The following is a 13,117-nucleotide window of genomic DNA, read 5'->3' on the forward strand; positions in this document are numbered from 1 at the left end:
TCACAACCCTCTCTCTGTCTCTATTTCTCTGTCTCACTTGGGTCTCTCTATCAGTGTCTCTCTGTTTCTGTCTCTCTGTCTCTGTTTCTGTCTCTGTCTCTCTCTCTGTCTCTGTCTCTCTCTCTCTCTGTCTCTCCCTGTCTCTCTCTGCCTCTACCTTTGTCTCTCTCTGTGTCTCCCTCTCTGCATGCTGGGAGTTTTTGGTGCATGCTGGGAATTGTCCCTGTCACTTCGGCACGGCTTTAGGTCTGTTACTGAAGCCACTGTCACTGTGGAGGAGTTTATGGTCACCGTAAGAGAGAAGGTACAGTAGGTAATGAAAATGTTGCTTATGTGTCACGGATGAATAAAGAGGAGGTGGTGTTTCTTAAAGAAGAGCGTCTTGTTGATCAGATGGTTGAGCATGGCGTACTTCTTAAAGGTATGTTTATTCAAGTTACGCCGCTTTTTTCTCAGTCAACAAGGGCAACGATTTCAAATGTACCACCGTTTATTCCCAATGAGTTATTGGAGTGTGAATTATTAGATAGTGAGTTATTGGATAGTGAGTTATTGGAGAGTGAGTTATTGGAGAGTGAGTTATTGGAGAGTGAGTTATTGGAGAGTGAGTTATTGGAGTGTGAGTTATTGGAGTGTGAGTTACTGGAGTGTGAGTTACTGGAGTGTGAGTTATTGGAGTGTGAGTTATTGGAGTGTGATTATTTGAGTGTGAGTTATTGAGAGTGTGAGTTATTGGAGTGTGAGTTATTGGAGTGTGAGTTATTGGAGTGTGAGTTATTGGAGTGTGACACAAATATGATGACTTGCAACTCGACTTTGACTTTAACACCAATGACTCGTGACTTGACTTGGGCTTGTGCCTTATGACTCGACCTGACTTGATACCCTCCCCAAACCCAAATATTTAAAATGATGCTATTAAAAAAAGTGTGCAGCGCATCAACTCTTCATTTAACGGATTACAGTTTGAATCCGACAGCAGCCAATCAAATTGTGCCAGCTGAGAAAAAGTTGTGCGAGGCAGTGCAGAGGAACGTCGGCGGACGAATTCAGATGGAGCCCTTGGAAAGATGATACCCCAAATGATTATTTTCGGATATAAAGACGACGCCGTACCAGCAAAAAACATATTGCAACTTGCAAAACATCCGGGAAGAAAATTATAGACGGAGGCGCAACAATTTCCAACTTTGTTCGACATTTGAAGCTGCACAAAGAACGGTAAGTCGTGGCTTATATAGCCGACAGCTATATATTTTATTACTTTACTAGTGTATCATGTAGGCTAACCTAACGTTAAATTAATGAGCCTCCACACAGTCAGTCAGTGCGGGAACGTGATCATTGCAGCCAAGATTGAGCTACAACAGGCTAGGCAGTCGGCTAAATCCTGCCTGATGTTACTGCTGTTGGGTCGATTGTGTACAAGCCTACATCGCCCGATTGCGCCCCATAGCGATCCTAGATAGTCAATCCCTATTGGGGGGGGGGGGGTTCCATGGAAATATAATGTTTATTTGGAAAGTAATAAATATCGAGATATTTCTAAATGCATTCATGATTTGCGTAAATGTAATATACTAACTATTCCTCTCGTTAAAATTTTTAAATGGTATTACGTTTGGTGAAGAGCATATTATGACTTGTTTAGGACTCAAAACTCAAAGTTTAGGACTTGAGACTTGACTTGATACTTGACGGTCTTGACTTGAGATTTGACTCGGACTTGCCTGTCTTGTCTTGGGACTTGACTTGAGACTTGAGTGCTAAGACTTGAGAATTACTTGTGACTTGTAAAACAATGACTTGGTCCAACCTCTAGAACAAACACCCGGCTCTGAAACAGGTTATGTCGTTTCAAACACCTGGCTGTGAAACAGGTTATGTCATTTCAAACACCCGGCTCTGAAACAGGTGATGTCGTTTCAAACGCCCAGCTCTGAAACAGGTTATGTCAACTCAAACACCCGGGCTCTGAAACAGGTTATGTCAACTCAAACACCCGGGCTCTGAAACAGGTTATGTCAACTCAAACACCGGGGCTCTGAAACAGGTTATGTCGTTTCAAACGCCCAGCTCTGAAACAGGTTATGTCATTTCAAACACCCGGCTCTGAAACAGGTTATGTCATTTCAAACAACCGGATCTGAAACAGGTTATGTCATTTCAAACACCCAGCTCTGAAACAGGTTATGTCGTTTCAGACGCCCAGCTCTGAAACAGGTTATGTCATTTCAAACACCCGGCTCTGAAACAGGTTATGTCATTTCAAACGCCCAGCTCTGAAACAGGTTATGTCATTTCAAACACCCGGCTCTGAAACAGGTGATGTCATTTCAAACGCCCAGCTCTGAAACAGGTTATGTCATTTCAAACACCCGGCTCTGAAACAGGTTATGTCATTTCAAACACCCGGTTCTGAAACAGGTTATGTCGTTTCAAACGCCCAGCTCTGAAACAGGTTATGTCATTTCAAACAACTGGCTCTGAAACAGGTTATGTCATTTCAAACACCCAGCTCTGAAACAGGTTATGTCGTTTCAGACGCCCAGCTCTGAAACAGGTTATGTCGTTTCAAACGCCCAGCTCTGAAACAGGTTATGTCGTTTCAAACGCCCAGCTCTGAAACAGGTTATGTCGTTTCGGTGATAGGTGTTTATGTTTTTGGACTCACCGGAGCAGACTTTAGAGTTATCGTTTAAAGTCAAGTATGACAACAGACTGTATATGGCTTATGCTAGTACAGGTAGTCAACTGTGTTTTGAGTGTGGGGATGTTGGCCATAAGCAACATGCTTGCCCGAAAAGGGAGAAAGCGGAGGGAGGTCCTCGTAACGCCTGGGCCCACTGATGTAGGGAGAGGTGGGAGAGGTGGGCCGACAGCGGTAGAGCAGCCACAAGCACCTGTTGATGAAGAACAAGTTGTCCAGGTTGAGGGTATTGAGTTGCAGCTTGTACCAGAGGGGAACATAGCGTCTGTTATGCAGCAGAAAAATATTGTTGTAGGAGGTAAGGATGGATTTGGGGAGCCATTTCCTCTTCCCGGTGAGGAGACATGCCCAGTACTGTGATGGGGTGCAAGTGGGGAGTGTTGAGAGGAATGTGGAGGGGAGTCAGGGGTCTGTGGCCTCAGTTGAGGAGGATCAGGATAAGGACATGTTAGCAGCTGGTGACGATTCGATTTACAATTTAGAGGAGGTAAATGGGTTCCTGGATCAGACTTGGCAGATTTCTTTGATGTTGATAAGTTTGTGAGGTCAGCTGTGGTGTTACAGAAGACGGTGGGGTTAGATCAGTTGAGTGTGAAGAAGCGTTACCGCTTGAGTAAATTTGTTACTGCTGTTACGGCAGCAAAAGGTAGTGGGAAACACGGTTAGGTTAAGTGAAAATTAAAACAACGATAGTGATCATGCCTCAAAGGGTGTTTTTTCTCTCTGTCTTGTTTCTTCTGTTGTCTCTTCTGTTTTTCCTTTCTCTTTTCTATATGGCAATCAATTGCAAGGATCCTTAATCAACGTAGACAAACTGAGCGTGATATATCATTGTACAGTACATAGCAAACTCATTTGGATTAAATTGGCTTTGAGGCGAGCCTTGCATTTCGTTTTCAAAGTGGGTGACAAAAGCAAAACGGACACCTTTTACCGAGATGTGCTCGGCATGAAGATTTTGTGTCACAAAGTGATCTACAATTACGGAGTGGGAGGATATCGCCTAGGCAATGACTTCCTCGGTTTGACTCTGCAGTCTAGCCAGGCTGTCAGCAATGGTAAGCGGCTTGCTTGGCCCCTCACTGACGTTGGAAAGGGCCTCTATCTGGCTGAGGCTCCAGGAGGTTATCGCTTCTACCTGGTGGACAAAGATCAGCCTCCCAATGATCCTGTACAGATGGTGTGTCTGGCAGGGTCTGACCTGCAGAAATCAATTCACTGCTGCTCCTCCCTTCTGGGGATGAAGGTGAAAGAGAGAAATGAGGAGAAGAAGACTGTGCTGATGGGATTCACAGACACTCAGTGTAAACTACAGCTTCACAACATTGTTGGGGCAGTAGATCATGGGACAGCCTTCGGGCGGATAGCATTCTCCTGTCCACGTGAGCAGTTGGCAGATCTTGAAGCCCTGATGAAGAAGTGAAACCACAAAATCCTTACTATCTTGGCTACCTGGACACCCCTGGAAAGAATACGGTAGAAGGGGTCAGTTGGCCTGATTCAGATGCTCATGAGATCTGCGTTGTTGTTTGAGTGTTTGTGTTGTGGGTTCCCAGACCCAAGAAAGTTTTTTTTAAACTCAAACTCTCTCTCTCTCTCTCTGTCTCTGTCTCTGTCTCTTTCTGTCTCTCTCTCGCTGTCTCTTTTTCTCTCTGTCTCTTTCTGTCTCTCTCTCGCTGTTTCTTTTTCTTTCTGTCTCTTTCTGTCTCTCTCGCTGTTTCTTTTTCTCTCTGTCTCTTTCTGTCTCTCTCTCGCTGTTTCTTTTTATCTCTGTCTCTTTCTGTCTCTCTCTCTCTTTCTCTCTGTCTCTCTCTGTCTATCTCTGTCTCTTTCTGTCTATCTCTGTCTCTTCTGTCTATCTCTGTCTCTTTCTGTCTCTCTCTGTCTCTTTCTGTCTCTCTCGCTGTTTCTTTTTCTCTCGGTCTCTTTCTGTCTCTCTCTCTCTCTCTCTCTTTCTCTCTGTCTCTTTCTGTCTCTCTCTGTCTCTTTCTGTCTATCTCTGTCTCTTTCTGTCTATCTCTGTCTCTTTCTGTCTCTCTCTGTCTCTTTCTGTCTCTCTCTGTCTCTTTCTGTCTCTCTCTGTCTCTTTCTGTCTATCTCTCTCACTCTCTCTCTCGCTGTCTGACTCTCTCTCTCTTTCGCTGTCTCTCTCGCTGTCTGACTCTCTCTCTCTTTCGCTGTCTCTCTCGCTGTCTGACTCTCTCTCTCTTTCGCTGTCTCTCTCGCTGTCTGACTCTCTCTCTCAAGCTCTCTCTCTCTCTCTCTCTGCCACTATCTGTGTCTGTCTGTCTGTCTGTCTGTCTGTCTGTCTGTCTGTCTGTCTGTCTGTCTGTCTGTCTGTCTGTCTGTCTGTCTGTCTGTCTGTCTGTCTGTCTGTCACTATCTGTCTGTCTGTCTGTCTGTCTGTCTGTCTGTCTGTCTGTCTGTCTGTCTGTCTGTCTGTCTGTCTGTCTGTCTGTCTGTCTGTCATCAGTGAGGTCTTTTGAAACCTTGAATAAGGGTTTCATATTTGGGGAAATGACACTCTCAAAATTGTTTTATATTTTTCACATTTTGTCAGGAAATGCAGCTCCATCTCAGGTTCTGCTGTTGTGCAGTGGTTGTAATTTGGTTTATTTGATTGATTGGATGTTCTGGTCCTGAGGCTTCAGTGTGTTAGTAGAACAGGTTTGTGAACTCAGCCCCAGGAGAAGCTGGATGAGGGGACTCTTTTCTTTGCTCAGCTCTTGGCATTGCAGGGCTTGGTAATAATATGAGAGGGGGTCACTGTATTTTAGATGTTTCCAAAACTTAATTGCTCTTTTTATTATTAGTGGATATTGGCCTAATTCTGCCCTGCATGCATTGTTTGTAGTTTTCCTCTGGACATGTAGGAGAATCTTACAGAACTCTGCATGGAGGGTTTCAATGGGGTGTTTGTCCCATTTGATGAAATCTTATTTTGCAAGTGGAACCCACACCTCGCTGCCATAAAGTCCTATTGGTTCAATGACATATTCAATTAGTTTTAGCCAAATTTTAATAGGTATTTCAATTTGAATTAGTTTTTTAATGGCGTAGAATGCCCTGTGTGCTTTCTCTCTCAGTTCATTCACTGCATCATTAAGGTGTCCAGTTGAGCTTATTTTTAAACCTAAGTAATTGTAGTGTGTGCAGTACTCTATATATTTTGTACCAATTGAGAACTTTGGTCTAATTCCCTGAGATCTGGATCTTGTCTGGAAAATCATTATTTGAGTCTTTTTGGGGTTTACTGCCAGGGCCCAGGTCTGGCAGTACTGCTCTAGCAGGTCCAGGCTCTGCTGTGGGTGACAGCAGGCATAGGTCATCTGCAAAGAGTAGGCATTTAACCTCTGAATTGTGGAGACTAACACCAGGGGCTGAGGATTTTTCTAGAATAGTGGCCAATTTATTGATGTAAATATTGAAGAGTGCAGGGCTCAAATTGCTACCCTGGCGAAGGCCCCGCCCCTGGTTAAAGAATTCTGTTATTTTCTTGCCAATTGTAATGCTGCACGTATTTCCAGTATACATTGATTTAATTATGTCATATGTTTTACCCCCTACACCACTTTCAATAACTTTGTAGAACAGTCCTGTATGCCAAATAGAATTAAATGCTTTTTGGAAGTCAATAAAGCAAGCGTATATTTTGGTATTATTTTGGTGGACATGTTTATCTATCAGGGTGTGTAGGGTGTAAATATGATCAGTCGTGCAATGTTTTGGTACAAATCCAGTTTGTCTTTTACTCAAGACATTGTGCTTATTAAGGAAGTTTAGAACTCTTACATTTATAATACTACAGAAAACCTTCCCCAGGTTACTGTTCACACAAATGCCTCTGTAATTGTTAGGGTCACATTTGTCTCCGTTCTTAAAGATTGGGGTTATGAGTCCTTGATTCCAGATGTCAGGGAAATAACCTACACTCATGATCAAATTAAACAATTTTAATATAGTAAATTGAAATTTTGACTAGTGAGTTTGAGCATCTCATTTAGGATGCCATCAGGTCCGCATGCCTTTTTAAATTTGAGAGCCTGAAGTTTCTTATAGAGCTCCTGGTCAGTAATTGGGGAGTCCAATGGATTTTGATTGTCCTTTATAGCTTTTTCTAATCCATTCAACTTCTCAGGAATTTGGCATTGTTCTGCGTTTGTGTCAGTTTGAACGATGTTGTAGAGAGTTTTAAAATGGGTTGTCCATATGTCACCATTTTGTATCGCTAATTCCTCTTGTTTAGATTTTTTTTGTTTTTTCCAATTTTGCCAGAAGTTGTTTGTGTTTATTGACTCCTCAATTAGTGTCAGCTGCTTGCTGTTGTACTGTGCTTTTTTGGTTCTGAGTGTACGTTTATAGAGTTTTAAAGTCTCACAGTAATGAAGGCATAATTCAACATTATTTGGGTCTCTGTGCTTTTGGTTGTATAGTGTTCTAAGTTTTTTCCTTATAATTTTACAATCTGCATCAACCACAATTCTTCTGTGCTGTTTTGGGCCCATCTGTATGAATTTCAGATTTTGTATAGCTTACTGGGCTGTGAATGTGTGGTTGTTTCCATGTCTGTTCTTTTGAGGGACAATGTAATTTGGCTGTGATCAGACAGAGGTGTTAGTGGCTTGACAGTGAATGAGCTGAGAGAGAAAGGGTCAATGTCTGTGATCATATAGTCTACTGTACTGTGGCCAAGAGGTGAGCAGTAGGTGAATCTCCCCAAAGAGTCCCCCCGTAACCTACCATTGACAAAGTACAGACCCAGGCTTCTACAGAGCTGCAACAGATCCCTTCCGTTGTTGTTGACGGTGCTGTCACTGTTGTTTCTATGGGGGAGATTAAGACAGTTAGAGACAGTATGGCCTGTAATAAAGCTGTCCCCTCTGTGCTCGTTAGATCAGGTAGTCTTCCTGTGCGTGCATTTGTGTCCCCAAAGATGAGCAAATTTCCCTGAGCCTGGAAATGGCACGTCTCTTCCTCAAGGGTGGGGAAGAGCTCCTCTGAATAATATGGGGATTCTGAGGGGGCGATATATATTGCGCAAAGGAACACATCTTTTTCTGTCAGTATAAGTTATTTTTTCAGTTTTAAACAAATGTGATATTTACCAATTTTGAGAGGATCAATTAGATTTTGTAGTTCAGATTTGTACCAAATGATCAGTCCTCCAGAGTCTCTGCCTCTATTGACAGAGCTGTGTTTCTGTGATGACACAATTACCTTTCTGTAGCCTGTGGGACAGTGAGTGACAATGTCAGCCTTACACCATGTCTCCTGCAGAATGATGGCGTCAACATCTTTCAGATTTTTGTTGAACTCCAGTGCTAACAGTGAGTGACAATGTCAGCCTTACACCATGTCTCCTGCAGAATGATGGCGTCAACATCTTTCAGATTTTTGTTGAACTCCAGTGCTAAACTCTTCAGTCCAAAGGTTGATGAGTTTAGGCCCTGAATGTTCCACATGCCAACTGATAGTGATTTCATGTTCCAAAAGAAAGAATAGCAGTCAGAAATACAGTAACTACTAACTAATAAGTTGTTAAGAGTGAGATAAACAGGATAACAATATATTCCTTTTCATTGAACAAGTAAACTTTTAGTACAATAGGTGTGTGTGTGTGTGTGTGTGTTTAGTGCAGATGTATTGGAGGAGCTGTTAAATCTCACTCAACCCTACAGGTTTCTCCTGTCCTCCGATGACCTCTGTGTAGCTGCGCTGGTCCTGCTGCTGGGCCCTGTGGAGTGGAGGAGGGCCAGTTCTGGGCCGTGGGGCTTCCTCTCTGGTCTGGTAGAGGTGGTGGTCTGGTGCGGGGTAGTAGGCTGGGAACGGTCCAGTCTGGCTAAGCCGATGGAAGTGGTGATGCTCTGGTGGTGGGTGGGACCTGTGGGGTGCGCTGGGTCTGGTGGGGTGTTGAGGGGGCCTGGGGCTCCTTGGTGGTTCAGTGGTCTGGTCGGGGTCTATGGGTGGTCCTCTGTCCAGTGCGGCATGGGGTGTTTGTCTACCAAGTGCCACGTCCTTTAGAGACTTGGCAAACATCCCTACTGTCTGCTTCCTCAGGTGGGAGTGGTCGTGCAGGTGCTCTGGGGTGATTGTTGGGTGGTGAGCAACGTGTACGTTTGGGAGTAGGCCACGCCCTCTGGTGATGTCAGTGTTGACTTTCTGAATGGTACGTGGAGGAAAGTCTTTGCGGGGCAGCAAAGTGGAGATGGTGATGTGGGAGTTGAGGAACCGCTCAGAGGCTCTCTCTGCTACTCTGTTGACCAGGCTGCCTACTCTCTCCTGCTCCTCTCGCAGGTGGTTGGTGCCGGTGTGAATAATAATGTGGCCTGGTGTGCCAAAGTCAGGCTGGGACAGGATGTGGAGTGCATCCTGTGTTTTTGGGCACCATATTTTGCACACCTTGTGTTGGGGGAAGAGTTTATCTTCTTGGATGAATTTCCCATTTGAGTCAATGAGGATGGCCACCTCAGTGGGTTTTACCAGATTAGTGCGTTTACGGTCTGTGGCTGGAGTACACAGGGCCTGTGTACATGGAGGGGTGTGTGGGGGTGTCAGGAGGGGCCAGAGAGCTTCTCTCTGTAGTAGGTGTCCCCACGTCAGCCTCCTTGTTGACGTGGGGTGTGGGTAAAGGGTTGTTGGTATGGGGGGGTTGTGGGTAAAGGTGGGTCAGTGGGGTTGTTAGGGGTGGTGAGGGGCTGCAGCTTCTCTCTAGGAGTCTCTACAGTCTGTTCTCTGTGCTGCAGCACCCTCTTGATGACAGACAACTCCTTTGCCATCTCCTCCTTTACCTGCACCAGCTCTCTCCTCATGGTGGCCTTTACCTCCTCAAGCGCTGTGGTAAGGCTCTCTCTCAGCTCCTGGACAGAGTTCTCCAGCTGGGTCCTGCACTGGTTGATCTGGTCCTGTAGAAGCTCTGTGTCTGGGCTGGTGGTGGTGTAGCTGGGGGGCTGCTCCTTTAGCTCAGTAACCCATACCTCTAACAGAGCCAGCCTGTCTCTCAACAGGCTGATGGTAGTGTGGTCTTGGCTCTGGTGGTTGTAGGCAGGCAGGGGGGAGGATAGACCTGTTGTGTGGGTGTAGGTCTGGGCTCCTGCTGTTGGGGTGCCTGAGGTGAGGGAAGAGGTCGGGGTGCTGTCCTTGTCTTTTTTGCTTTCCGCTATCTTCCCTAGGTTGGGGAAGTCCTGCACAACAGAGCTGAGTGCAGCCTCACTGCCCTGGACCATGACAGTACCGTTCTGGTACATGTTTACCGTCAGAAACCTTTTTTCCTGGTCCTTATTGCTGTCCTCAAAAATGTGGATTTGCCTTCCCTTGCTGATGCCTTCTTTGTGGTATAGCTGAAATGCCTGGTTACAGCTGTATGCCAGGCAGTAGTGTGGTCTGTGTAAAATAACCGGTTTGTAACAGTCCTGTTTTGTGAGCAGTCGGCAAACAATGAGTCTGGGTTCTCCCTTTAGAATTCTGTGTTTAAAATTGATTCTTCCCTTCTCAGATTTGATTTCTGCTGGGTATTCAAAAAAAAGAGGGGGGGTCTCTCAGTCTCTGCTGCTGCTGGTGCTGCTAGTGCTGCCTCAGTGGCCATGTTGCTATGGTTACCACCAGTAAACAGTTGGAGCTAGACGGTAAGCTAGCTGACAGATTTGAATTTGGCTAGCTACCACGATGAGGATTGGTCTTTTAACTCACTCTCTGTCAATCTTTTCCTCCTGTGTTGATCTTCAGTTGTACAATTTGATTACCTATAAATGTTTTGCTAATTTAATCGTGTCAATCTCGCTCTTAACAACCAAAAAGTTATAACAAGTCAGGAGCCGTTCTTCTGCATGACTTCTCTCTCAGAATTATTATTATTATTATTATTATTATTGTTGTCTCTCTCTGTCTCTTATTTGTCATTTATCTTGTTTATCTTTTCTCTTCTCTATCTCTATCCCTCTCCTCTATCTCCACCGTCGAGCAGAGTAACACATCACCAGCAAGTTGTAGGTTTAGTAGGCTAACGCTAATTATCCTCATAGGGTTAGAGGAGTGAGGGGGAAGGGGGAGAGAGGATTAAATAGAGGTCTAATTTGATGACCCTCTCCCATTCTGTTCAGGCCAGGGAGAGACTTGGCTTTTACATACATTCACACACACACAGACGCACTCATGCACGCACACACGCACTCACACACATGGTAAGTCAAATCTAATGAATATCCACACATCGTAATGTTATTTCACAGCCGTGCCGCACAGTAACACGTTAATATATTTTCATGTGGTCAACAGCTGTCGAAGCATTACAACGTGTGCTTCTCGTGCCAAGGCATTTTATATTACGCTTTTTTGTGCCATTGGTCTGCCAAACTATGTAGCAGTCACATAACTCTTCTTTCACTTCTCTGTAACAGTATCCTGGTGCTAGGATACAGTAGAGCAGGGGTCCTGGAGACCTAGAAGATGTGTAGGTTTTGTTCCATCCTGCACTAACACCTAATTCAACGAATCAAGGAAATCATTGGTGATTATCTCTGAACGACTAGCGTTGGTGAATGATGGTGAGCACATAAGATAGACCATGGTCCAGAGTGTACATACAGTGCCTTGCAAAACTATTCATCCCCCTGTCACGGGTTACTAGGAGTGGAAGGTAGGAGTCAGAAGCAGAGATCAGAGGGGTAATTTTTTTTTTCTCGAGGGCGACCCGGGGGGCGATCCGGGTGGAGGCGGTGGAAGTCCCTCAGAAGTGAAGGGTCCAAAATGTCCCCCACCGGTACCCAGCCCCTCTCCTCCGGACCGTACCCCTCCCAGTCCACGAGGTACTGTAGGCCCCTCACCCGGTGTCTTGAGTCCAGAATAGCGCGTACTGTGTACGCCGGGGACCCCTCGAGGGACCTCAGGCACCTCACCTTCTTGCAGGGGACCAGCCACCACCGGCCTGAGGAGAGACACGTGAAACGAGGAGTTAATACGATAGTAAGCAGGAAGCTGTAACCTATAACACACCTCGTTTATCCTCCTCAGGTCTTTGAATGTACCTACACACTGCGGCCCCAGCTTCTGGGAGGGCAGGCGAAGGGGCAGGTTTCGGGTCGAACACGGCCCGGAAACGGCGGGTGAACTCGGGGTAGTGATCCCTCGCCGAGTCTGGGCCATTCCACACTACGTTGGCCCACTCCAGGGCTCGACCCGTCAGACAGGAGACGAGGACACTCACGCTCTCCTCCCCCGAGGGAGTCGGACAAACGGTAGCCAGGTACAGCTCAAGTTGTAGTAGGAAGCCCTGGCACCCAGCCGCCGTCCCATCGTACTCCCTGGGGAGTGCCAGACGCAGGGCACCAGATCCGGACGCTGAAGGAGGGGTAGGTGGTGCTGATGGAAGAGGCACTGGAGGTGAGGTAGGGAGACCACTCCTCTCCCATCGGTCCATCCTCTCCATCATCTGGTCCATAGCCGACCCAATCCGGTGGAGAATGGTTGTATGATGGAGGACCCTTTCCTCCATCGATGGGAGAGGAGGTGCGGCTGCTCCTGCTGACTCCATGAAAGGTGCGGGATTCTGTCACGGGTTACTAGGAGTGGAAGGTAGGAGTCAGGCGCAGAGAGCAGAGGGTTCAATTTTCTGTATAAATTTAATTCCCCGGAAAAAACGATCATGCCAAACACAGGGCGCATACACACTGACCAACCCAGAACACAGGGCAAACGATCCAGAGAACAAAAAACATCCACAGTCGTCAGAGAACACAAAATAATCCCGCACAAACCTAAACGGGCCTAACAGGCTTAAATAGACCGAAATCAAGAAACACAAAAAGGAACAGGTGCAACTAATAAGATTAAACTAACAGAAAAGGAAAAAAGGGATCGGTGGCGGCTAGTAGACCGGCAACGACACCTGCCGAGCACCGTCCGAACAGGCAGGGGAGCCACCTTCGGTGGAAGTTGTGACACCCCCTTGGCGTTTTTCCTATTTTGTTGCATTACAACCTGTAATTTAAATTGATTTTTGGGGGGGATTTCATGTAATGGACATACACAAAATAGTTCAAATTGGTGAAGTGAAATGGAAAGAATAACTTGTTTCAAAAAATTCTAAAAAATAAAAAAACGTGGTGCATGCATACAGATCGGAAAAGTGGTGCGTACAGATCATGTGACACTTAGATTGCACACCGGTGGACTTTATTGAACTAATTATGTGACTTCTGAAGGTAATTAGTTGCACCAGATCTTATTTATGGGCTTCATAGCAAAGGGGGTGAACACATATGCCATCACCACTTGTCCATTTCTTTTTATTTTATTTTTTTTAACCAAGTTATTTTCTTTTTTGAACATCCCACGGAGCACCATTAAATCCATTATAAAAAATGGAAAGAATATGGCACCACAACAAACCTGCCAAGAAAGGGACGCCCACCA

General features: G+C 45.6%; 1 protein-coding gene across 1 annotated transcript; it reads left to right on the plus strand.

The window, feature by feature from the left end:
- The first annotated feature begins 3,014 nt into the window (after positions 1-3,014).
- Positions 3,015-4,243, plus strand: LOC129838728 (glyoxalase domain-containing protein 4-like). The gene is given in 3 exon segments (XM_055905884.1): positions 3,015-3,168; positions 3,550-4,158; positions 4,161-4,243. Coding segments are annotated over 3 exon segments (846 nt in total).
- Positions 4,244-13,117: the final 8,874 nt, after the last annotated feature.

Source organism: Salvelinus fontinalis, chromosome 39 (genome assembly GCF_029448725.1).
Source record: "Salvelinus fontinalis isolate EN_2023a chromosome 39, ASM2944872v1, whole genome shotgun sequence".
In the NCBI taxonomy this organism is placed as follows: domain Eukaryota; kingdom Metazoa; phylum Chordata; class Actinopteri; order Salmoniformes; family Salmonidae; genus Salvelinus; species Salvelinus fontinalis.